Source organism: Giraffa tippelskirchi, chromosome 7 (genome assembly GCF_054371585.1).
Source record: "Giraffa tippelskirchi isolate mGirTip1 chromosome 7, T2T-mGirTip1v1.2.pri, whole genome shotgun sequence".
In the NCBI taxonomy this organism is placed as follows: Eukaryota; Metazoa; Chordata; class Mammalia; order Artiodactyla; family Giraffidae; genus Giraffa; species Giraffa tippelskirchi.
This window is the reverse complement of record NC_137281.1, coordinates 91,891,746-91,918,824: the sequence shown is the minus strand read 5'-3', so window position 1 is coordinate 91,918,824 and position 27,079 is coordinate 91,891,746. Positions and strand designations below refer to the sequence as shown.

Sequence of the window (27,079 nt, the reverse complement as noted above, 5' to 3'; positions counted from 1 at the left end):
CCTCCCTTCCTCCACCACCGATGTGTCATGTGCTCAGTCATGTCTGACCCTGCGATGCTGCAAGGCTCCCCCATCCATGGGATTTCCCAGGCAAGAATATTGGAGTGGGTTGCCATTTCCTCCAGGCGATCTTCCCAACTCAGGGATCGAACCCACGTCTCCTGCCTTGCAGGTGGATTCTTTACCTGTTAGGCCAGCAGGGAAGCCCCTTCCACCACTGATGCAGCTCCCAAATAGACCTTCCAGAGCAGACCTGGATGGGACGATTTAACAGTCAGATCTTTCACAGAAGGACAAGGCCGTGCTGTTAGCTAACAAGTGCTTATCTGGCTGAGGGCATTCATGCTTGCTTGAGGCTGATTTGAAAGTGAAAGCTCAAATACATCAGGCCAAATAAGTTGTCAGCTAATCCCCTAAAAGCTGAGCCCAAGAAGAAGATAGAAAAGAAGGGATAAAATCACATGTATTAGTTGTCTTTTAAAGTAATTAAAAGATCACATTTGTCTTAGGTTTGATAACTTGGCTAAGGAGTGTATGGAAGTTACAAGGGGTACACAGCTTTCTATCGACTCACCCACCCTCTCCCTCCTCCCTCTCTCTGGTCCAGCAGACTCCTCTGGCATCTCAAGCAGAACAGTTCTGTGGACCCCCAGGCTAGCCCCTGACACATTCTGACTCTGCCCTACATAGTCTTGTCGTCATTTTTTCAGGACCAGTTAAGATCCCATTTCTAACCCAACTCAAATGTGTATCCTTTCTCTATGCATAATGAAGTTGCAAGTTGATTCTGATCCTTATAATGAGACCATAAAGACATGCTATTTTGTCACATTGCATCCTGCCAGGCTCCTCTGTCCATGGAATTCTCCAGGCAAGAATACTGGAGTGGGTAGCCATTCACTTCTCCAGGGGATCTTCCCAACCCAGGGATCGAACCCAGGTGTCCTGCATTGCAGGCAGATTCTTACTACCTGGCTTACTTCTCAGACAACAGTGGCTCCCCTAGCTACCTCTCTGCCCTGTCCCCTAGTAAATGCTTGTTATCCTATCCAGAGACTCTACAGCTTTGACACTCAGGTGTCTTGGTACTACTGGCATTATTGGCTGTTGTCATAGTGAAGGGCAATTAATGGGATGTTGGGTATGGGTTTCTTTTTCCTTTTCATAGCACTTTTCTTTAACTTTTTATTTTATATTGGAGTATAGCAGATTAACAATGTTGTGATGGTTTCAGGTGGACCGCAAAAGGACTCAGATAGATATATATATAGTATTCCTTCTCCCCCAAACTCCCCTCCCATCTAGGCTGCCACATAACAGCCCGGTATGCCTCATTGAGCAGAATTCCCTGTGCTGTACAGTAGGTCCTTGTTGATTATCCATTTAAATGTAGCAGAGTCTACATGTTGTTGGGCATGGGTTTTGGTGGGAACTGAAGGGAACCATGAGAACTGAATGCCTTCCTGTTTCTGCAGAACTGCAATAGTGGGGTACACGTTTGCTCTTGGCTCCAAGCATGCCCCGCCCCCCAGCAGACAGTTTTCTCCATAATGGCTCTGTAATATCCCCCAATGTGCAACCTGACATGCTCTGCCCCCAGGGCTTCTGCTGGTGGGCTTCATGCACAGTATCTACATTCATACTGATGAGTTTAAGCTCATCAGTCACAGAGGAAGGCAAACAAGATGGGCTTGAACCCTGTAATCCCTTTCATCTCTTAATTATTGACCTATCATCTACCTTTTCTACTAGTTAGTCTAGCAAAGGACTCACATTATTGGTTTATTTGAAGAAATTTTTCCTTGTATTTGGAAACTGGCATCACGTATGTAACTCACAAGGCAGGTGTGTGTAGTCTGTCTGTGATCGAATGCCAGATGGTGGCAGGGAAAAGATATTGATGGGTGGAAAACAGATGGCTCTAGTCTCCCATTCATCAGGAAGCAACAGATGTCAGCCCCCTTACAGGGCCCTTTGAGCCAGCGCTATGACTGTATATCATCTCAGTAGCAGAAAGAACCTGCTGGGTTAGATAATACAAATCCAGGGCTAAGCCCAGGTCTGAGAGGGGAAGCACTCTTTTCAGTACAAGCTGTGCTTTGACCAGCTGGTGGCTTGTGGTCCATCACTTACTCTTGCAGCCTTGGTTATCCTGCAGGTAAGCGTAAGTCCTCTTAGCTGGAGAACTAGAAATCTGAACTAGGAATCCCAAGCATTTTGGTTTTGATTGATTGCATCTTTCACAGAAAGACTTAAAAACCAAAGTTTAGTGCATGGTGGACACTCAAGTGTTTGTGGAAGAAAGGGAACTAATAGGTGTTAGAGCACTTTTGTCTACATCACGTGATTTGGTTTGGACATGTCATTTCTCTTGCAAGGCAGAACTTTAATTTTGTGTCTTATTGGTGTTTTGGGCCCATTATCTACAGTTCCCATTGGTCGACACAAGCTCTACTCATAGCAGGGAATAGACAAAGAAATTCCATTAAAGATTTTAAAACATTTTAAGAACCGGGAGGATCCGATTCAATTTGGATGCAAGCAAACTTGCTCTCAGAGATGCTGGGAGAGAACAAAGCTACATAGTATATATCACCTTAGTCATTTAAGAACTAGGTAGCAGGGAATGAGACCACTGTAAACCATTGGTTAGTGTCCAGAAAAAGGTGAGGGAGGGGAAGAACATGCTATCCAGCTGAGCTCAAGGCCCAGGATATCCAGTGGAGCCATCTGTGGGGAAGTAGCCCGAGACATCCTGGGAAAGAGTCCTGGCCCACCAATGCATGGGGCCAGCATGGAGGTGGCACCACTTCTAAATGGACTTCTTTGTTTCCAGGCAACGTCCTGCCCTTGGAGAATGCCTGGCCTCCCTGGCAGCCGCCATACCAGTGGCATTCCTGGAGCCCACCCTGAACCGCTACAACCCGCTCTCCGTCTTCAATACCAAAACCCCCAGGGAGAGGTCCAGTAAGTACCATCCATCAGAGATCATCGTTGATGTGCTTAGAGGAATGCAGTGGGAGAGAAAGCCAGAAAGGCAAGGACAGCAGCCCCCAGCCTGGTCGGTTCACGTGGTCTGAGAGGGGCCAGGAGGTCAGAACTGGCACCATATGACAGATCTCCATCTTGCTAGGAAAGTGGGCACAAGCAAGTTCTTGGTTATCTTTAGACTTTTGTTTCCTCTTCTGTGAAAAGAGGACACAGGGCAGTTGATTTCAACATCCCTTGCTTCCTATGAGCTCAGGTTCTCCTGTCTGCCCTGATCTCCGTTCTCTTTCTGCACCTGGGGACCTGACTGTCCTTCTTTGTTCCTCTCCAGAGAGTGGGAACAAGGGGGTAGCACAGAGCTGCCCTGATAACCTTGGTATACTCTTCAAGTCCACAGCGAGGCTGTGCTTCCAAGGATGATGACCATGCATTCTTCATCTTCATGAAGGATGGATAGAAAAACACAAGAAGGAATTGAAATTCTACACAAAAGAGAATTTGACAGGAGTGTTGACACAGTTGAGTTCTAGAACAGTGCTAGACGATGGTCCAAATCTGGCCTACTGCTGATTTTTATAAACGGTGTTTTATTAGAACATGGTCATACCCATTCATTTACATGTTGTCTGTGGCCGCTTTAGCACTGTGTTGTTATTGTGTAGTTTAATCACTGAGTCGTGTCCAACTCATTTGTGACTCCATGGACTGCAGCCCACCAGGCTCCTCTGTCCATGGGATTTCGCAGGCAAGAATACTGGAGTAGGTTGCTATTTCCTTCTCCAAGGGATCCTCCCAACCTAGGGATCAAACCCACCTCTCCTGCATTGGCAGAGGATTCTTTACCACTGAGCCACCAGGGAAGCCCTTAGCACTGTATAGGGAAGGAAAAATAATTTTCCCTTTACCCTTCGTTGTTCTTGGCTGAGACCTCCCCTCTGAAAAAGACAGATTGATGGGAGGAAAAAACAACTTAATTATGGACATATGTATACATAAGGGAGCCCCACAAAGATGTGAGACTTAAAAGCCAGCCCAACATTTGAGACTTACATACCATCCTGAGGAAAAGGTTAGGAGTCTAGGGCTTCAGAGGGAGTAGGAATCCATGGGAAAGTGAGAAGAGGAAGGGCTTGGTAAGCAGTGTGCCCGGCCAGGCTCATGAATCTCTCAGATGAAAAAGTGATCTTTGGTAAGAGCTTTCTTCTGGTACAGGCTCCCGTAACTAAGGTAAACTTTGTTTACAAAGGTAGATTTCCCTTACAAAAGGGTAACTCTGTTTTCAGACATTCTCCTGGATCTTCAGTTTCTTAAAAATAATCAGCTCAAAGTAATCCCTCTGCCAAAAGGGTATATTTGGGGGTGGCCCATTCTGTTCCCCTTCAACTGCAGTGACAGAGTTGAGTAGTGGCAGCAAAGACTGTTGGCCCTGCAGTGGCTAAAATATTTACTGTCTGGCCCCTTTATAGGAAAAGTATTCCCACCCCCTCTTCTAGAATAACCTGGAACTGGAATCCAAGGCAGGTGGTAAACCTGCTTCTGGGGGATGGATGAGAAGAGTCCCCATGTGTGGATAAGTGTGATCCTGCTGAAGGACAATGGAGTAGATCAGAGGTGCTTCCAACAGGAACCTTGAATGAAACTTGACCTCCAACTGGAAAGAACTACCTTGACTTGATGTAACATGAAGCAAAAGCTACCACACGATGGGTTAGATTAATGTTAAGAAAAGCAGACCCCCGCTAAAAAACAAATCATAGCAAACCATTTCAAACCAGAATATATCCTGTTCAGAACCAGTATTTTCTTAAAATATCGACACACGGTACCAGCAGATGACTAGACTGTGCCTCAGTTCCATTTGGTTCAAGCCCCCTTTTCAAACTGTCATGGGTCCTAAGAGAAGAAGGGTTCTTGCTACATTTTTCTCTGTCACTGTTCTTTCCATCTAAGAATCCAGAGTGCTAAGCTTTGGCAGCTTTGTTCCCACTTTAGATAAAAGCAGCACCTGGTCCCCAGAAAAGATGACCAGACATTTTAGACAAAATTGCTTTAAAAAGTTCTCTTCTTGAACTAAAATACTGTGGAGACTGGTGTTCTCAGAGCTCATCGAGAGAGATATATTGCCAAGATGCCTCCGCGTTCCAAAGTCTCACATGGTATCTCTCAGTTAATTCCCCAGCCCCCTCAGCCTCATCTCATCCTATCTCCCCTTTCATGGACTAGGAAAGTTATAGTCCCAACCTTGCTTTTCTCTGCTGTCTCATGATTCCACATGAGTTATGTCTTGGAGCTAAAGTAGGAGTTAAATGACAGAGCAGGCTTTGGTAATGATGAGGAAGGGCTGTGGCATCTGTAGACAGAAGCCAGCTAAAATATTGCTCCCCAACTTCATGACAGTGCTGAATACTGATGTATTTATTCTGCTCCAGCTGTGATTCAAGAAAAAGTGTCTCTGTCTGTGTCACCAGTGTGTAGAGCTTGTACCTTGGGAAAGAGAGAGATCTACTTTGCTCTTGAACTCATAGAGGTAGTTGTTGTTCAGTTGCTCAGTTGTGTCCGACTCTTTGTGACCCCATGGACTGCAGAATGCCAGGCTTCCCTGTCCTTCACCATCTCCTTGAGCTTGCTCAAACTCATGTCCATTGAGTCGGTGATGCCATCTAACCATCTCGTCCTCTGTCATCCCCTTCTCCTCCTGCCTTCTGTCTTTCCCAACATCAGGGTCTTTTCTAATGAGTCAGCTCTTCACATCAGGTGGCCAAAGTATTGGAGCTTCAGCTTCAACATCAGTCCTTTTAATGAATATTCAGGGTTGATTTCCTTTAGAATTGACTGGACTCTCAAGAATCTTTTCCAAACACAGTTCAAAAGCATCAGTTCTTCGGCACTCAGCTTTCTTTATAGTCCAACTCTCACATCCATACATGACTACTGGAAAAACCATAGCTTTGACTAGACAGACCTTTGTTGGCAAAGTGATGTCTCTGCATTTTAATGTCTCTGCTTTTTAATATGCTGTCTAGGTTGGTCATAACTTTTCTTCCAAGGAGCAAACGTCTTTTAATTTCATGGCTGCGGTGACCCTCTGCACTGATTTTGGTGTCCAAGAAAATAAAGTCTGTTTACATTGTTTCCCCATCTAGTTGCCATGAAGTGATGGGACATAGAGGTAGAGTAGCAGGCAAATTTGAAATTGACCCAGATGGAGGAAACCCTGGACTGGCTTTGGAGGGAAGGAAATGACTGTGTCCTATTATTCTCAAGGACTATTAGAAATATGTTTCTTCTCATCTTGTATACCTTTACATTGATTTAGTAAGACATATTCATAAATTAAAGATAAGTATCTGTCATTGCATACTCCATAAGGAAGAAGGGACAAGGTTGTGATTAGAGGTGACACTGTTGTTCATCCACCAGTCATACACTGTGGACTCAGGGCCCAAGTCCTCTGAGCCCATATTTTTCATCATTCAGTTAACAAACAGTGAATTCTGACGATGTGTACAGCTCTCAAAAAAGCAGAGTATACATAAATATGTATTCTTGGATAACCATGTTTGCCTGGAGCCAGACAATGACTGATAGCTTGATGGACTCTGAAAAGGTAGACTTCATTCACTACAGGTGAATGAAGGTGGCCTGAGGGACCAAGGAAGGAGGAGGGAAAGGAATGTGACAGATGATGTGAGTCTTTGCTTGAGAAATACAGTATGAACTGATTTTCAAGCCTTCAGTCAATTGGGCATCTCAATTAATGGGGTTTTCCTGGTAGCTCAGATGGTAAAGAATCTACCCACAATGTGGGACACCCAGGTTCAATCCCTAGAGAAGGGAATGGCTACTCACTCCAGTATTCTTGCCTGGAGAATCCCATGGACATAGGAGCCTGGCAGGCTCTGGTCCATTTTGCCGGCAGAGTTACTCATATTAGGACCTCTTCTATCCTGTAACATCCTGGAGCATTTTTTAACTCATCCAAAATTGTTAAGATATGTCTAGAAAAGGTTTATCTAGCTGTGTGCTAGATAAAATCTTTAGTTACGTGTGGCAGTGGTCTATTAATCAGAATCTTGTTGTTGTTGACTCCATTCATGAGTAGAATTAGATCTTGTGTGTGTGTATACTCAGTCGCTAAGGTGTCCAACTCTTTGCGACCACATGGACTGTAACCTGCCAGGCTCCTCTATCTATGGGATTTCCAGGCAAAAATACTGGAGTGGGTTGCCATTTCCTTCTCCAGGGGATCTTCCCAACCCAGTGATCAAATCTGCATCTCCTGCAATGGCAGGTGGATTCTTTACCACTAAGCCACCAGGAAAGCCCAGTCAGGATAATAGATTAACCAAAACATACTACTCACCAGCCAGGTTTACTTTTTAAATCCTTATTGGAAAAAATCAACCAGAGAGGAAGGAGGTCCAGTTTCCATGTAGGCTTCCATGTAATACTACAGAAGTGGTGCTCTCTGATGCTGTCATCTTGAGGGAAGAGCTGCCTGGTGAAAAAGATACAGCTGTGGACTCTAACTCAATCTTTCCCAATGGTTCTCCCTTTGATAGCATGTATGAGGATCACTCAAAAGTCTTGTTGAAGAATGCCAAGTCCTACCCCTAGAGTTTCTAATTCAGTAAGTCGGGATTCCCAAGGTCCTAACAAGTTTCCAGGTGATGCTGCCACTGCTGGCAGGACAATCTCACTTTGAGAACCATTGATGTGGAAGATGAAAGGACAGTATGTTCTAATGGTTCCCCCTTACAGTTTTGAGTCTGATTCTAACAGGACCCAGCTGAGCTGTTTTTCAGGTAGATAACTCAGCAGCATTCATTCTACCGGTTTATTATGTGGCATTTGAAGTACAAAACACCACCAGAATCGCAAATGTTTCTTCCCCTCGAGGACCAATTACATATAAATAACTTTTAAAGGTCATTATAATGACTCCAATGAAGCAACCTCAAGCAACTCTGTGTTTCTCTTAGGTAGGAGGGAAAAAAAGTGTCTAGGATGATGGATTGTCTGTGTGACATTTAAACACACACATGCTCTGAGCCTTCTCATGTATAATTTTATAGCCAACAATTGTAAATTTCAGTTGCATCTGTGGCAGTTGGCACTGCTCCGTGTGCAGAGCCTGAAGGTAGAATGTTTGACTTCACTCTTTGTACCTATTTATCTGACACTGTATGTGTCAAATGATTTTGTTTGTGAGAGTCTCCCCAGACCCCCACATTGATGTCACCCCTGATTCTTATTGCTCTGCGGCAAGGTACAGGCCAGACTTGTTCTCTGCAAATGACCAGCGTTGGCACTGGATTGTGTCTGACCTGTATAATTCCCTTTGCTGTAAATCACAGGAGTTTGATGTTCTTTGGCTTTCATGCTGCTAGTCCTTTTGAATTGTCTGGATTTAAAGGACATTGCTTCACTCCTAATTTCCAAGGAAGAGAAATCAGCCTTCTACCTACCAATAGCAAGAGAAAAACATAATTAGGGCAAGTGTTAGGACACTTGCAGGGCCTGCTCCATAGTAGGGAGGCTCTTCCGAGTCCATTGATTTGCAGCTGCACACCATCTTGTAGAACCGCTTGTATCATCTACAGATTCATTGTCTCCTGGATGAAGGTACCACAAATGCCTTTCCTCCCCACCCCAGCCCAGGAACCAAGATGCCTGTACTCTCTTTTCATCTCATAGTCTATCTTCACAGGATTATCCTGTGTCTTTGCTCCAGGAAGTACAATCATGAAGGAAATCAAGACAGACCCTTCAATTGACTGATATTCCTAAAAACCAAAGCCTTTGCTATGGCCTCTTCTTCATTAACCCTTCCATTCCTATGGGGTTAAAATCTAGAAAAGAGAGATTTCACGCCAGCAGTAACCCCATGGCACAGGGCCTAAAGGTAGAACCCAACTCACTAAATGTCACATTTTATTTGAAGTTTTCTGCTTTTTCCTTTGAAATTCCTGAGAACTTTGCGCATTACTTTTAATATCAAAAATAATTTCCTCAAGTCTTCTAGTGGATCTAATGTGCTCCACTGGTGGATCTAAAAGGCACCACATTTTCCTGTTGCTTCTCTGACTTCCGAGGCTCCGTGGCACCTGATGCTTTGGCCCCAGTCTGAGAAGTTTAGCCTGTGAGTGGAGTCTGCACGTGAGCTGCCGACCAGGATGCTCTGCAGAGCTTCCGGTTCATGTCTCCTTCTCAGCTGGGCCATGCCTTGCCCCACAGAGCCCTTATTTGCATCTCACCCATCAGCAACTTCAGGTTGCTTCTGGTCTCTCCTCCTATCTTGGAGGAAAAGAGTGTTCTTTTCCTTAAGAAGAGCAGGACAGATACCCTCTTGGCTTTTTGCATTTACCATTCTTGTACCTGACAACGTTTCATGCTGAACTCTGTAATCATCTCATCCTGTCGGTCCTTGTTCAGTGAAGTGACCTCAGTCATTCACTGTAAGGAAAAGACAGGGCTAACTCACTATTCCTTGCCTATAAGCCTTCAAAAACAAAAAGGTCTAAGTGATTGACAAGAGCTCTTGGCAAAGGTTACTTCAGATCATCAATAACTTCTTTTGTAAATGCAGAAATCAGTGTATGTGCAATGTTTCCCACCCCCCCCCACCCCCCCACACACACAAGTTTCAACTGGATGGAAAGCATTGTCTCTGATCCAGCTAAAAGAATCTTTGATGCAAGAGGTTTCTTTTTCCTTTTCAAAACAGTACAGACATGATCTAGGTGACTGAACCACAAATTGCCAGCTCAATATCTATGGGTTGCTTTTCTGCTTTGGGTCCTGCCTTTCCTGAAGTGCGTGCACTGAGGCCAGGAGGGAGAAGCCAAGAGACTGACTTTTTCACAGAGAAGTCTTATGAAATGTCCCTCAGCCGTGTCTCTGTTATGTTCCTTTAAGATTCAGTTTAAGTGTTTTGCCCTGAATAGAACATCTAGAAGATAATCCAGCCTCTGGAAGCTGCAGCCTTTACAATAGCTCCTACATATCCAGTGCTTACTTGTTTGAGGCTCTGGGGTGGAAAATTATGGATCAAGACCAAAGGATGGGTGGACAGAGAGAGAGAAGGTTGCACTCTGTTTTGAATCACTGTGCCTTTATTATTCCTGTACCCTCTCGGTTAGTTCTGGGGATGCCAGACACAGTGGAGGAGATGTGCCCTGACATCCCCCACCTGGAAGGCCTGATGAAGGAAATCAACGACCTGGCCGAATCAGGGGCCCGGTATACAGAGATGCCCCACGTCATTGAAGTCATCTTGCCCATGCTCTGCAACTACCTGTCCTACTGGTGGGAGCGGGGGCCTGAGCACCTCCCCCCAAGTGCAGGGCCCTGGTGCACCAAGGTCACGTCTGAACACCTCAGTGTCATCCTGGGCAACATTCTGAAAATCATCAACAACAACCTGGGCATCGACGAGGCCTCTTGGATGAAGCGCATTGCAGGTACCACGCATGTCTTTCGGCCCCGGCATCAAGATGCCTAGACTCTTTTTCTTCTCTTAGTCTATCATTAAGCTATCCCCCTTCCCCACCTTAGATACTTAACAGTAAAAAGAACTGACTTGTTCCCCTATAGGGCTTCCTGGAGCAAATGTTCCTGCCTGACTCCCCAATTAATCCAGCCCCTCAAATCTCCAGGAAGCCCTTCGTGGTAACTCTGCAAGATTCTGATGATCATTGCTCATTTGCTTTTGGTACTTAAGAATCCCATTTGCTCTTACAGTAATAATTGTTCATATTTTCTGGGTAAGTGACCCTGTGTGTTTTCCACATCTATGAAACTCACTCCCACCTGGGTTGTACTCTAAGTTTCTAGCATTTGTGTTTCACTTTATGCTTTCTAAGACACTCTCTGATTTAGGCTCACAGTAGCATCACTTGGATTTTGGGTTAGTTTTGTGTTCCTCTAGAACTCCTTGCATGCAGTAGGCTCTTAGTGAGTGTTACTTGCTGATTTTCTGTTCTCAAAAGGGAGGCTTGGAAAATGAATAACCACACTTTCCACAGTCAGGAAACCATGAAGATTTTAGGGTCCTCTGTCACAGTAAAGTTAGAGGAGACAGAAGCTAAAGTCATTGCCTTTGATAGACCTGCAATTTAGATACACAGTTCCACCATAGCTGTTTAACCCCTACAGTTTCCTGGACCATGAAACACAGCCATTGGGTCAATAGGAGCTATTAGTTTCCTGGACAAACCCCTCCGCAAGACCAAGGAAGAAAACTTCCTACCCTCTTCCTGTCTCTGAAATGAACTGAGAGTCAAATTATATCAATAAATACTTTGGTTACTGATGGCTCCTGTATAGTATAGGCCCCTGGGAACATGTGAATGGGTAAATTGGTGTTGCTTTCTTACCTTTTAGCCAAAGAATATTGTTAACCCTGAAGTAATTTGTTGAGGGCTCTATATTTGTAAATCTGGACTAAGGAAAGGAAGGAAATCAAAGGATGAACTCCCTTAGATTCCCCAGGGGTACAAAGGAAAGAAGTCACAGCACATTGATGAGAACTGAACTTGGCCTGTTATTTCACAAGTGTGTCCAGATCTCATTCAGTAAGGCCACTTCATTCTTGGTGTGTAAACAAAGTCAGTTTTCAAGAGCAACCTTAAATCACCCATATCTGGAGGAACCACTCTGATTCCAGGTCCAAAGCAGAGGTGCACCCTGGTATGAAATGTGAGCCATCATAGTGCTAAGTTTTGACTTCTTGATTAACACATTGCAACAGAGAACTGTGTTCACCTTCTCTTTCTAAAAAAGTCTTTTTTATGAAAGCAAAAAATAAGGCACAGTGAGATTAAAAAGTGCTGGAATATAGGCTGTTTCCAACTGAAAAGCCCTACATTAAAAAAGTTTGAAATACACAAAATACATATTGTACTTTGTGAATGGTTCATGATTCTTGAGAATTTTATTTCACATATCTAAATAATTACTCTGATTCTGATCTTTATTATGAATTAGACCAATAGGATATTGCATTTTAAAAAGTCAATGAGGCTTGTAGGTTTTATCTTTCTCTTTAAGAGGGCCAGAATCATAGTCCCAAGTCCTACTGATGGCTTGTTTCTGCTCATTGACTTTAGTGGCCACCCTAGCCTGCTTCTCAGTTCATTATAGATGATAGTAGTTTGTCTGCTTTTCTCAGGGCCTAGAGGAGCCCCAAGACAATAGGCTGGCAGTTCTCAAGTGTTGGAGGCTGAGAACTATGGTTGGGTTTATGTATTTTTAAAAGACTTTTCTATAAAATAACCAGAAAGCATAGTGTTAAGTATGTACTCTTGACTCAGCAAAGTGCTGGTTATATAAATAAAAAGACTTCCTTCAAGGAGTTTATAACGTAGCTAGTGAGCCAAAGTCACTCTTCTAAAATGAAACAAGATGGTCTGTTATGAAGAGCTCAGAGATGTAGCAAAGGCCATGCATGAAGAGTTCAGGGGTGGCTATTCTCATAACTTGAAGAAGCAAAACAGGAATAGGGACCTTCTCCTGTAGCTCCATCCATGCCTACCCCTACCCCAGCAACTGTGACTTCATGAGGCAGACATGCCAAGTGGAAGATGAAGGAAGGGTGCCAGTTTGAGTCAGTGGCTTTCCACAGCCTCACCTTTGAGTGTCCCTTCTTTCCTTTTCTCAACTGTCATAACCAGTGGAATGAGGGGGAGGCCCTTTGTTTGCAAACACAGTGTACACCCAACCGATCATCAGCAAAGCCAGTCCAGACCTGCTGAGAAGCCACTTCATCCCGACCCTGGAGAAGCTGAAGAAGAAGGCCGTCAAGACCGTGCAGGAGGAGGAGCAGCTGAGAGCCGACAGCAAAGGGGACACGCAGGAGGCCGAGCTGCTCATCCTGGACGAGTTTGCTGTCCTCTGCAGAGACCTCTACGCCTTCTACCCCATGCTCATCCGCTACGTGGACAACAACAGGTACGGAGGCGTCCGGGCAGGGCCGGGCCCCGATGGAGGGGTGGTACTGGGTTTTATTAGAGGCAAGAGAGGGAGGTCACAGCTGCCACCACCGGCGTCCCCCCCCCCCCGCCCCCGCCTCCATCCCTGCTGTGGGACCTCTGGGCAGCGCTTTCCTTGACCTGTGGTTCTATATGATCAGTGGCATGGCCACCCGGTCCATCCTCACAGGCCGCTGAAGAAGGGCGGCAGCAACCCCTTCCGCCCCTCTGCTCTTCTGTCACACACTCATTCAAGAGATATTACTGACTGTGTGTCAGGCACTGTTCTAGGCATTAGAGGACAGGCAAGAACAATACAGAAAAAAAGATGTTGGCCTAGGGAGCTTTCACTCTGGCAAGAGAGTGGGGTGAGTAAATGATAAAGTACTTAGACATTTACAATATACTTACCTATGTACTTGTATATTTACCTATACACTTTACTTATAATTTACTTACCTAAGTAAATTATACAAGCAAAGTAAATGGAATCAGGAAGTGCCAGGTGGCAGTTTTAAAAGAATGTAACTGAGAAGGTGACATTTAAACACAGACCTGAAGGAGGTGAGGTCAGAAACATGTGGATCTGGGAAAGAGGTCTGTTCCCAGGAAGAAAATATCTGGTGCAAGCCCTGAGGAAGGGACAGGTGGGGATGGTCAGGGGATCACAGGGATGCCAGAGAGAGAGGAGTTGAGGGGTGGAGAGAGCAGCAGGAGATGTCGGAGAGGCCAGTTTCTCTCCATGGGGCCACGAGTACAGGGCTTTTCCTCTGAGTGAGATGAGAGGTTGGTGCAGCGTTGAAGCTAAGCTGTGATGTGATCTGACTCAGTCTTCAAGCACTGTGGTGAGGGATCAGGGCAAATAAAGGAGGTGAGGAGGCTGGCTGGGAGGCTCACAGTGACCTAGTCAAGGGCTGAGGGTGATCTGGAGTTGACAGAGCAGACTACTGGTGCCAGGACTGGGGCAGGGAGGGATGGGAGCCACTGCTTAGTGGGACTGGGGTCTCCTTTCAGAGCCCTGAAAATGTTCTGCAATTAGATAGTCACAGTGGTGGTCCAACATTGTGAATGTACTAAATGTTGCTAATGAGAGTAATTTGACATGTATGTTACTACAGTTTAAAAGGAAAAAAAAAAAAGAGTTGGTGGTGGCTGGGGCCAGGCTGGTAGCAATGAAGACTGACAGAATCTGACTGATTCTGGACCTGACATCTTAAAGGTAGAGCCTTTTGGACCTGCAGACTGGAAATAAGAGATGAGTCAAAGATGATTCTGAACAAATGGAAGGAGGGAGTTCCCAACAATTAAGTTGGAGGAGATTGTGGGTACAGAAGTTTTTTAGAGGAAGATGAAGAAATCCCTTTCAGCCATGTTAATTTGAGTTGCCTCTTCAATATAAAAATGAAAACGTCAAGTGGGCAGTTACATGACTCCAGAGTTCATAAGGGAGGTCTGGTGTGGACCTAAGAATTTGAGAGTTGCCTACATATTGGTATGTGGTCTTTAAGAGCCACGAGACTGAATGAGATAAACAAAGGCTTGAGAGGGAGAGAGAAGCATTCCAAGGACAGAGCCCTTGTACACAGGTCAGGCAGAAGAGAAGGAACCAGCAAGTGAGACTGAGAGGAAGCCACCAGTAAGACAGGAGGAAACCAACAGCATGTTGTGTCCTAGGTACCAATTTCACAAAGGATTTCCAGAAGAAAAGAATAATGAATGAATGAATGGTGACCTTGATAAGAGCAGTTTCAATAAAGCGATGAAGTTGAAGGCCTCTTTGGAGTAGGTTGGAAGAGAATAGGAGAAAAGGACTTAGAGATAGCACTACAGACAACTTGTTCAGGGAGGTGTCTTTTTTTAAAAAATTATTTCAGCTGCTCTGGGTCTTCTTTGCAGCATGCTGGCTTTCTCTAGTTGCACTGCATGGGCTTTTTTTGTTGGGACACAAAGTCATCTCATTGCAGTGTGTGGGCTTCTCTAGTTGTGGTGTGTTGGCTTAGTTGCCCCACAGCATGTGGGATCTTAGTTCCCCGACCAGGAATCGAACCCATGTAGCCTGCATTGGAAGGCAGATCCTTAACCACTGGAACATTACAGAAGTCCCACAGGGAGTTTTACTATAAAGGGGAACAGAAAAATGGGCTGCTAGCTGGATGCAGAATAGGTTCAAGAGGAGAGTTTTTAAGATGCAAGAATTTCAACTTGTTTCTTTATGAATGGAAATGAGCCACTGGAGAGAAGAAAAATTGGTGATGTAAGAGGGAGAGAGAATTTCTAAAGCAATGCATTCAAACAGGCAGAGGATCAGCCTGAGATCGTTCATCTACAGTGATGGGCAGGAGGGCAGGATGCATGGATGCTGCTGCTGGCAGACACACAGACGCACACACATGCAGGTGCACACACCCATATGTATTATGGCTGGCAGTCTGTAAGAGTCCTTTTCTGGTCGCTTCCATTCTCGGTGAAGTAGGAAGCAAGAACATCAACTGAGAGGGAGGGTGGGGAGAATGTACTTGAAGGGTTGAGGAGGAAGCAAACGATCTGGGGCAATGGCTGGGGCAAGTTAGGGGAGTGGATGGACCTGGGGAGTGCGGTGTGGTTACAAGGCAGCATCAGTGGCCCCACTTGAGATCTGTGGTCATGGATTTAAAGTGGGACCATCAGCAAGTTGTGTTTTTCTCCAGCCAACTTGGCTGCCACGTACAGGCTGAGACTAGGTAGAGAGTTGGATTTAACCAGGGTTGGGGTTTTGCAAAATGAGTATGATGAAGAAAAATGGGTTAGGGCATGAAGCTGTATATAATAGGATAATTATAAACATTGATCATGGAATTTAAGCTGAATAAGAATAGTTAGATCATCACTGACTCAAGGGACATGATTTTAAGCAAACTCCGGGAAATAGTAGAGGTCAGAGGAGCCTGGTGTGCTGCAGTCTGTAGGGTCGCAAAGCCTTATCCACTAAATAACAACAAAGAGGGAATGAAAGCATAGGAGCCTTATGTTTATGAGCAGGCAAAGGAACAAAGAACAGCTGGTCCCGGTGGAAGGCAAAGACCAAATAGATATTTTATTATACCACACCTTCCCAAAGCTTCGAGACCTAAAATGGAAGTTCCGAGTGGTTTAATTTTAAAAAGCCCACCGTAGATACTGAAAAGAATTAGAGATATTTGGGGGAACACTGCTAACTGTTTGAGTGGTATGCCATTCTGTCATGGGCAGGGAATAGGTCTGGATATGCCTATTTTAGCATTTATTTCATAAGGTAAATTATACTTACTATTTAAAATATTTACTTAAGATTACTTATGTTTAGCTTTGCAGAATAAACATATACACACTGTATATAGGTGTATGCGTGTACGTAATTCCTAGTTAACTATGGGCAATTTTACTCACTTTCTCAAAAGAAATCCTGCTCTCAGGGTCATCATTTTAGTCATTTCCGATAACATAATTATGTTAGCACGTTAGCAAAGGAATTTGTCAGAGTCTGAGGTGAAAGCAAGAATGAAAGTAGAGTAAGACTGCTCCTGAAATAGCTCTCTAATTGCATTTGCCACTATTGACGATCAAGACTCAAGATAGAGTGTGTTCCACTTACGTAGTATTTGGAAGTTGCTAAAAATGACAATGTCAGAGAGTCTTTGAGATCATCATTAATTCATTCATCCCCACTTTTCAACCCGTTCTTCCCTGAACACCAGGGAGTAAGGCTATCTGAGCCTCACTTATAAATATTTCCTTCCTATGTGTGTGCCTTTACCTTCCTTGAGTCCTTTCTTCACCCTAAAGAATTGGCTGGCTTGGAAATACAGGATTAAGGAGTTGGCAGGAATATTAGAGGTCAGCTCATCTAACTGGACAAATAAATACCCCCTTCCTTTTTCCTAGCGGTGCCTTTCCCACCTCTCAATATCCACCATGGTTATGGACAACAGACAAAGCTGGACCCATGCATGCCTTCCCATTCTGGTTTCAGACATTTCAAGTCATTTCTTTTCAACTCCTCATTCATTTTTTTCTTCTGGTTTTATTGAGACATAATTGACACAAAGCCCTCTGTAAGGTATACGACAGAATGGTTTAACTTACATACATCATGAAAAGCTTACCACAGTAAGCTGAAGGAACATCCATCATCTCACATAGGTACAAAATACAAGACAAAAAAAGTCTTTATTCCTTGTAATGAGAAAACTTAGGATTTACTCTCAACAACTTTCATGTACCATACAGTGTTAATCAGATGAGTCAAGTTTAACCTTACATCCCTAGGACTTATTTATCTTATAACTGGATGTTTATACCTTGAACTGCCTTCATCCAATTCCCCCAGCTTTGAGCCATTTTGAGTTCAGATCTGTAACTCCTATCAGCTCTGCTTTTGCTCTTTAGAGCCACAAAACTACTCCAGTCTCTCCCTAAGCAGCTCTTTAAATATTGAAGAGAGCCATCTTGCCCTGTCTTCCTGTGTTTTCTCTTGTTGTATTAAATCTTTGTACTTCCTTCAGCCCTGTCACAGCAGTGTGTCAGGTCTCTTTGACATCTGAAGAGAAGCTTCGGTGGGTAAGTGATCAGCCTGAAAATGACCCAGAAGAAGCGCGAGTTCCAGGCATGCTGTGGTCATAGCCTGGTGACTCAGGGCTCCATCTCCTCAGGCCAGGAGGTTATAAATCAACACAGGTTCAACAAACTTCTCTACACAAATCAGCTTCTCAGCTTCATTTCTGGAAATCAGAGACACTGAACAGCTTTAGCGCGATTCGGAGTGAAAACTCATCTCTCAAACTGTTGAAGGGAATCCAGGTAAATCCTGTGCAGTGACTGCCTCAGGCTGAATCCTCTACAAAAGGCTCAGGAACAAGGCAGAGATAAGCTCTTACCGCTTAGTCAGACAACCTGACCGTGAATAAAGGAGCATGGCTTTACTCTCTTTCAAAACCTGATAACTGGCTTTACTTTCTTCAAAAACCTGATGACTTGTCATTTTGAAAATAGCAGTCTAACTCTCCTTACTCTTGCCTTTTTCCAAGATTTTATTCTCCTGCTTTTTGTTCCTGTTTTACCTCTAAATCCAACCTTCTTCCCCACCTACAGCCATGCATTTCCCAGCTGCCTTTTGGCAGCACAGAGAGCAGATGATAAAAGAAACCCACAGATCAGTTAAGTACCTCCAAAAGGATCAATTGTCTGAATGTTGAGAGAGATCTTGAATTCCGTGGAAGGCTGGGAGCAGCGGGGACAGAGCCTGGTTACATCATTTGCGGTAGGAAAAGATTTGGACAAAACCGAGAGGCAAGGTCGGAATCTTCTGCCCTCCTGCAAATATTGTCTTAGTCTGATTTGAAAGGAGCAGAGAGTTTATGTGCCTGGGAGAAAGCATTTAATGGTGGGTTCATGTAACCCACCATTCTGAACCTGAAGAAAGACCCTCACTAAAGACAAAGAGTAAAAAATCTGTCTCTTGCAAGAAGGATGTTCAAAACAAAATTCACTGAGCTGAAAGCCAAGGTATCCAAAGCTGCTGCTTTCTCCTGTGAGCAGATGTTCACCTGATATTTTGTTTTCAGTGCTCCTGCAGGTCACATTCCCTGTGGCTGGACTTTTCCTCGGCAGGGTAGGATGTGTGCCCTCGTCTCTTCCCACTAGAGGCATAGGGCAAGCCTATAAAGCTCATTTCAGCCAGAACTCGGCAGAAGGAACAGCTGGTACTTCTGATAAAACTTGACACTTGACTCTGAAAAGGCGCTCCTGAAAAATCAATATGAAAGAAATCAAAAAGCATTACCAATCTCAAGCCTCAAGTTTGGATTGCATTTGGCCCCTAGTGACAGATACCTTATACAGTGGCTTAAAGTAGAAGTTAAATCTCACACAAAAAAGAAGTCCAGAGATATCCACTCCATGGCCAGTGTTGTTGCTCCTCACTCGTCTCTCTTCCTGTCCTTAACACTGACTTCCATCTTCAAAGTTTACTGTACGGTGCAACATGCCAATTAAGAGTTTGAGCTGTCATACTTTCATCCCAGAGAGGAAGTATAAAGGCAGGAGGGCACCTTCAGCTATCTGATGCTTTTTAGAGAGCTTTTCCAGGAGGCTTATCCAACAACTTCCTCTTCCAGCTCATTGATCAGAGTGTAGCTCCACAGGTGTCCCTCAGGGGAGGGCTGGGTAATGTGATTTTAGCAGCACTCAATGCCACCCAGGGTAAAATGGGGGTTTATTCCTAAGGAAGAAGAGGAGAATAAATGTGGGGCAGATCACCTGTAGTATCAACCTATAAAACAGAGGCTAGTTGAAGTAGAAAACAAGAAAGATTAGACAGAACCATCCATGAAGCTAGAACTCAAGCAGTAAGGAACTAAGGAGATGAGAGAGGCGTCCACAGGCGGTCTTGGCCTCACGAGTCTTTACTTTCTTCCTTAGCCTAGTAATGGGCGGAATGGGCAGAAGGTACAGGCGGCTCAGGACAACTCAGTCTGATATCCCAGGTATAGGGAACTGGCTTTTGATAGCTATTCCCCTGCAGGCACCAAGGGACATGGGGTTTTTTAAACCATACAATTTAACTTCCAATGCATTACTTTACACAGATATTTGAAAGTGGCAAATCACCCACCCCTTTCAAAATATAATTTAATTCAAATGTGCAAGATTAGAGGCAAGACAACTTTTAGGAAGTGACTAAATTCTATTGTAGTTTAGCCTTCTTGCCACCATGGTGAAATTTCTTAATGTAGGCTAGTATTTTAGATAGGGAATTTCCAAACCATTTCAGAGAGCATAGGAGTATTGGTCTCTGCATGTACACTTCAAATATCAGTGAGAAACATTCTTACAGATTTCATTCATAAAAGTGGCTTTGAAAGGAAAATAGGTGAGGCCTGAACTGTTTATAGAGTACTCGCAATTTCAGAGGCTTGACAGTAACAAATGTCCACGGTAAGATTATATGTCACAGTGACCAAGACTTTCCTGATCTTGCTAACCTTGTGGATTAAAGGAGGCTAGTCACAAAACTTAGAGTGTAACTCTAATCACCTCTTCAGTTCAAAGGACCAAAAAAACCCTACTTTTGACCATTTTGAAATGTTGATTTCTGATGTTCATTTGCTAAGATAATCCTGTCATCTTTTAGTAAAATGGAAATAACTATTATAGGTCCTTCAAACATACCTACAACAATTGCATGTCTGTATCTAAGCATGCGAGAAGTATATTGATATTTAGCCTGTCTGAAGAATGCCTTTGGTGGGGATGCAGTTTTATCTGGATAAATGTGTGCATCTGGTGTTGGTATAATTTTTCGAGTGTGATTGTTTCAAACACTGATAAATTCTACATGCATACTCATTTATCTTTCTCCTCAGATCTAACTGGCTCAAAAGCCCCGATGCAGACTCTGACCAGCTCTTCCGCATGGTGGCAGAGATCTTCATCCTGTGGTGTAAATCTCACGTAAGCACACACTGGGGCCCTGGACTTGGAGTCAGCAGTGAAAAGTACACACCTTGGAAAACTTTCTTGTAATGTTTGCTTTTCTGTTCCCCCCACTCAGAACTTCAAGAGGGAAGAGCAAAACTTTGTGATTCAGAACGAAATTAATAATTTGGCATTTTTAACTGGAGACAGCAAAAGCAAGATGTCGAAAGTAAGTCCATAGAAATCAATTCCGAAGGCTCTCCAGCCTTGAACCAAGCTACGTATCCTGGGTATGTGAAGGGATAAGCTCCTACTGCATTCAGGTCAAACCACACAAAACCAACAATCTCCACTGTTGTTTCTTTGAGAATGAGCCAGAAAAAACTGCTCTCAAATAAGCATGGGCATCACAGTTGATGAATAAGTAGCTGCTTTGTGTGTCAGAAAGTTTGTTTCAAGACTTGCCTAAGGCATTTGAGAGGTCTGCAAAACCAAAGCTGCTCTTACTTGTTTTAAATAGAAGTGCTTCCTGTGTAGGAAAGCTACAAAAATACACGAGCCTCGAGCCACCTTTTAATTAGCTGTAAGGACATTACTTTGCTTTGAAGATGTTGTTGGCACGTATTCTTAACAGTGTACTCGGTTTCCTCCTATCTGGAACATCTAATAACTGCTGACCTCTTAATGCCTTCTATTTATTTTCCATACAAGTTGCACTCAGAAACCCAAACATTTGTCCATCCTACTATAGGAAATGTTTGAAAGAGGGCATTCCAAACATCCGTCTGAAAACAAAGTCACCTACAGGGAGGGGTACAGCAAAAATCGAGGAGGGGGAACTAGCCCCCCCTGCTCCTCCTGAGTCAGTTCTGTACAATGAGGCTTCCCCATTTTATGGGAGAGAATTCTCCGACATACTCCTTCAGGGGTATACACAAAAGCAAGGCTTACTTAAATGTGCTGTTTCATTCCCAGCTGTTATGGCTTACCTGAACTGTCTTCCCCCGAGAAGTATCCCTCAGCGAGGGTTGACTGTATTGTCAACTGTATGTGACATGTGACACCTGAGATGTCCATCTCTCATGGCTGGTACAGTGCTGCCTTTGAGAACCAGGAAGGTGGAGGTTGCATGGGGACCTCTCAGAAGTGAGAATCAGTTCTGGAAAGATGATAGTCGTGGGTTGATAGTGAAGCCCTTGGGACATCTTTCCAAATAACCATTTGCGATAGAAGATCTTTGTATGCACAGCTGCAGACCAGGGAATGGTATGACACCAATAGTGAAAACTTCAGCACCCAAAACTTCACGAAGCGTGTCTAGCTCTGGTCAGCTGCAGTCACTCTGAACTTTCCATCACTTCCATCTTTAAGCTATATTGACATTAACACTTCTTCCAGTATCCAAAAATTTATTCTCAGAGTTTAGAATCTGATGTATGCCAGTTAGTATAGTTTGATAAATAAAATTGTGCACTTACAATGCAGAGAGATTAGGTATATATATATATATTCAGAGTCAAGAGGAATCTTTGCTGCAAAGGAATGTTACTTACAATGTATCCTTTTGTGCTTTAGATAATTTTTTTAAATTTATTTATCTATTTTTTACTTTACAATATTGTATTAGTTTTGCCATACATTAACATGAATCTGCCATGGGTATACAATTTATTCGATTTTCCAGAGTTTATTTATTTTGCATTCAACTTCTGGCAAACAGATACTTGTGTGAGGTACAGGACAAAGGATATTTTTAGACTCCTGATCTCTGGACATCTGTCCCTCAGTTCCCTCTGAAGACTTTTCTTACAGTCATTGCAAGCTCTCCTTTAACCCTGCTCACCCACAGAAAGTCACCGATGCTCAGATTCCTTGCTTCCTTCAACTTGGGGGTAGATCTTTTGGCCTTTGATGGAACCAGGTAGCATCCATTGTTATTGTCAGCGGATGGCAACAAAGCAAAGGAAATGACTCTGATACAGGGATTTGGATCCCAGATGAGCAGAAATGGCAAAGATATCTTAACCCTCTGGTGATGCGTAGATACTCAGCGTCCTTGAGTTTACGCTTGGAAAGAGATGAGGTGGCAAAGAATTATGTTTTAAAACTAACCTACTAACAAACTAACCTGAAATTGTTCATTCACATCATTGAATGAGGAAAAGAGTACATTAGCCTTGTCAGAAGATGGTCAGAAGCAGAATTCAGGTGGAAGGAAGAAAGAAAATCAGGGCCTTTGGGTGCATCTTCCCTGCTGGTAAGGTTAGTCCACAGGAGCAAATGCTTTTGTTTCATTTCCATTGACATTGTATGCCAGTTTTTTTCTGAGTGATGTTGGAAAGGGTAAAAGTTACAGTGTAATGGATGGAAGGACACTCCCTAGATATTAAATAACATTTTCTGTACTCCTCAGGGTAACAAATATTCATATTGTTCCAGTTGCCTCAGTTGAGACACAAAGTGTAGTAGTAAACAGAACTAGATACCAAAGGAAACAAAAGTCCCACGCTTGGCCCAGATGATGAGTATAAGGATGGCCTTGCATCATTCACTTAACTTCTCTGGATTCCAGTTTACCAGTTTGTAGAATGGGCTTGAGCTTACTGCCCGACTTCTCCCAACTCTACTAGTATGCCCTGTTAAAAAGTAAATTTTAAATGCATCTCTTGAATAATATTACATAAATGCAGCACATTATTTCAGATAGGGAGATACCATGCCTCTAAAACACAGTAACCCATAGCTATTTCTGGTATATTTTGGATGTAAAAGTATGGATTGAGAGGCTGGGGAGGGAGTGTTCTCCTTAGTATCTGCTAAATCCCCATTGCCACCCTGAAATTTGATGTTCTCTCGTCTACCTGATCTGAATAGTCACCTGTGCTTGCTTTCATCTCCACTCTTAATTGAATTCTGGTGTTGTATAAATGATCTTGGCCTCAGTGCATATGGCAGAGAGATGTGTGCTGGAAAGCTGCATGCCCACACACACCACACATGCCATTGCAGACAAAAAGGAAGTGAAAAAAATATACAGTGGGCCACACTGTTCACACTTGATTCATGGAAGGTCAGTTCAAAGATATGTCCTTTTTCCAGCAGTGAAGGCACATTTTGAGGAGAGCTCATTGTATATTTTGTTTATATAACACCGGTTTGCGGATATGTCAAGTTATATAACACTGGTTTGCGGATATGTCAAGTTGTACAAAAAAAACATGTGTTTTTTTTGTTTTGTTTTTAAACTTGTTTTGTTTTCTGGAAAAATGGCAACAGCTTCCTCAGAGGGGAATGCTAAGTTAGAACATGTTTAGCCCAAGGAATGTCAGTTCCTTGACCAAGATTATGAACAAAAGTGTTGTGATGCAGGAAATGTTAGGTGCCTCTTTGTTTCAAGCCACTCCACCGTGTGAGTGTGATTTCAGTGTACTGAGAAAGGACAGGGACATGCTGAAAAGACATCTCTATGCTTGTCAAGGGTATGCATGCAGAGTGACGTGTGAGCTTGCTTCTTCCTGCTCAGTGACGCCCCAGGTGGTCACTCACCTGTCTCTCTCACTCCCCGCACCCCTCCACCTTTTTTCATCTGTATTCCCTTTGTTCTTGCACTTGTACAATTCAAGTGCTCTTGGTCCGTCTGCCCGCCTTCTCTCTCCCACTTCCTGTTCTCCCTTTCTTTTTCTCCAGCCTTTCCCCCTGCTACCCACCCCTCACCCTCCACCTCCAACCCCCTCCGCCCCCCCACCTCCTCTCTCTGTCCCGCCTGCCTCCACCACTCACTCCTCTGTCCTTCTCTCTTCTCTTATTATCCTCCTTCCTCCTTTGTTCTCTCTCTCTCTCTCACACACACACACACACACACACACACACTTTCTCATTCTCAGACTGGCTTCTGGGAATTCATCTTTCTCTCTACTATCCAATGTAGAATTGACTGGTCTCTATCTCCCTTACCCTCTCCCTGGGAATGAGCGCTTCAGATCGCACACGTCTGCCCTAGTTCCGAAGCCTGCCTCCACTCCTCCAACTCCCTTTCCCTTAAGAGTCTCAGTTTTTTCCTTAATTTCACACATAAATTGGCTATTTGATCATCAACTATTAGTGATTAAGTGTGCAGAAATGAAGTGATTTTGAAGGTATAGGAATTTCTAGATATGTTTGTAAAATGAAAAGTTTCAGCTAACATTTAAAAATAGATTAAAATATAGAGAGAGAGCATGCGCGAGAGAGAGCATTTCAAGCATTAGGGAAATGCACTGAGTTAACTAATTTTAGCAATATGTGAGGAAAAGAATAAAATTAGAACTTACAGCATGTAGGAGCCTTTGACCTAAGGTATATTTGAAGGTCACATCACATGAAGGGAGATGCCCCATCCTTTGGGTCATGAGGTGATCCTGAACCACCTTGGATATTCCTAGAGTATGGTTTTTAGCAAACCTTTATTTAGAGGAAGCACATACATGGCCCCTTAGCTCAGTTCTCCTCACTCTTTTTGTAACCACAGATCTTCTGGTGGTGATAATGTGGTGGGTGGAAGGAAGAAACAAAATCAGGGAATTTGGTTATGTGACAGATTGTCTGCAGCCCACCCAGGTGACAGGACGGAGGGGGGAGGAGAGAAGGCGTGAAATCTAAAGAGTCACTTGGGTGGCCAGATCTGAAGACCATCTGGGTCTGCGTGTCACACACTCTGGAATGCTGGTCTCTGAGATGATGTGCTGCTTGGTCTGGGTGTAAGTCCTTTCAATCCAATTAACCTCCATCCTAACCTCCCACCGCCTCTTCATGCCATGGTCAACTGGCTTCCAGAGTGGTTGGTTTTCTGTCGTATTGGCTGAGGAATGGGGGTGGAAGAGCTGTGACTAACATGCTTATGCTTTGGACCCCTCCTTTCACTGACTGACTTCTCCTTGTTTCTTTTCTCTTATCTTTCCACACAGGCCATGCAAGTAAAGGTACAGGTCAAATGCATGACGTGTCTTTTCTGTCCTAGTATTAGAGGTGCCAGACTCTGGCCACCCTCTGCACTGTGATCACCATGGGGGTGGTCCAGAATGGATTTTCCCACTTGGAGGTCCCCCAGGCCTGCTCCAGGGAAGACAACTGCCTGTCAAAGAGTGAATGTAGGCCTACCCACCCTTGGAATGGGGAAGCCGGGGAAGCCAGCCAAGCTTCGCCCTATCCGAGGTCTCCTTGCCATCTCTGCTCCCTTCCCAGCTGCCCACTCTGCAGCCAGCACACTAACAGAGATAGGTTCGCTGACGAGGGCACTGAAAGCCCAGGAGATCACTCCTCTCACCTGCTGTTAGTGGTCCCAGCCCTTCCACACTATACATGTCTGCTCTTGTGCAGGGCTCCAAAGAGTCAGAGAGTTTTCTGAGGACTAAAGTCAAGGATTGGAAATAGCCGTGTTGCATAAAATGTGCACCCAGTGGAATAAACCCTGGGACAATTTTCTAGTATCCTATACAGGTTATTGCTTGGAAGTATTTCTCTATCTCTCCATTAACATATGTCTGCTGCCACTGTCCCAAGACCTTTGTGCCAGGTCTGTAGCAGAGACAGGGAGATGTGCAGGAACCAGGTCACATGCAGCTCTTAGTAAAGAAAAATGGACCTATGGCCAGGCAGATGTCAGTCTGGATGTTGGCCTGGACTCCTAACTGCTGTGTGTCCTTGGAAAAACATCACTTAACTTCCCTGAGCATCACGTTCCCCTTTCTATAACTGACTTCTTGTTATCTCAGCATTGTTGGGAAGATTATAAATGTTTTATCTAAGTACCAGGCACATTGGAGCCACATCATATATGCAGCATTTATAGTTAGAACAACATAAGACTGGCCAAAGAAAATAGCGAACAAGAAATTATTTAAATTATATATCAAGCCCACAATTTTGCATATTTATTGTATATGCATGTTACTATTTACCTCTTAGGTAATGTCCATGTAACTATAACACACACATATATGTATATATATAAACTGAGTTCTATCCTTTATGGACAATTTGAGGTATTTTCAAGGGTAATTTAGACTTAAGAGTTTTGCCTTAGGCACAATCTGTAGAGTTTTATACCTGATACTAGAACATCTAAGGAACCCAGCAAGCTCTCAGTAAAGGTAGGAATTTCTGTAGAAAGCAGCTTTCCAGCTGTGTGTCTAGAATACAAGACACTGTATCTTGCCTCAACCCCACCCTCTTCCACTGCCCTCTCCCACTGCTGTCCTGGGTCTGACCTGTTGTTCTGGAGCACCAGACACAAGCAGAGTTGTCTGGCAGTATTTGGTCAGACTGGGTTTTGCCGGCCAGGGATTTCACTGTGGTTTCTGCGGTATAACCACTTGAAGGCTTAGCCACCACAAGCTGGGTGAAAGAAGTCACCTCCGTTTTGAGAGTATCCGTTAATAATACTCCTCCATCACACTTTGGAAAGTAAGCAGATCAGCCCTAAGGTGGCGTGATTCTGACCCTGCTTGGTCTTCTCTCAGAAAACCAATCCTCCATAAAGCAAATTCTACTCTAGCCGAGGGCCCCAGGTCTTACATGCCATTTTCAAAGGAGGGGTTTGGCCTCTCAGCGGCTCCCAGAGCACAGAGTGTTTGTGTCATTGGAAACCACTGTGCGATCACAAGGATGCTGCAAACACGGGCACCGCATAAAGCAAAAGCTTTAATAAACCC

At 44.0% G+C, this 27,079-nt stretch overlaps 1 protein-coding gene across 1 annotated transcript in view; it reads left to right on the top strand.

Annotated features, from left to right (window-relative positions):
* The window catches only part of RYR3 (ryanodine receptor 3), a 555,495-nt gene that overhangs the window by 476,619 nt on the left and 51,797 nt on the right, over positions 1-27,079 (top strand). The window contains exons 65-70 of the mRNA XM_081507033.1: positions 2,837-2,967; positions 10,131-10,451; positions 12,699-12,939; positions 20,339-20,426; positions 20,527-20,619; positions 25,334-25,348. Of these exons, the coding sequence (XP_081363159.1) occupies positions 2,837-2,967; positions 10,131-10,451; positions 12,699-12,939; positions 20,339-20,426; positions 20,527-20,619; positions 25,334-25,348 (889 nt within the window). The remainder of the gene's footprint in view (positions 1-2,836; positions 2,968-10,130; positions 10,452-12,698; positions 12,940-20,338; positions 20,427-20,526; positions 20,620-25,333; positions 25,349-27,079) is intronic.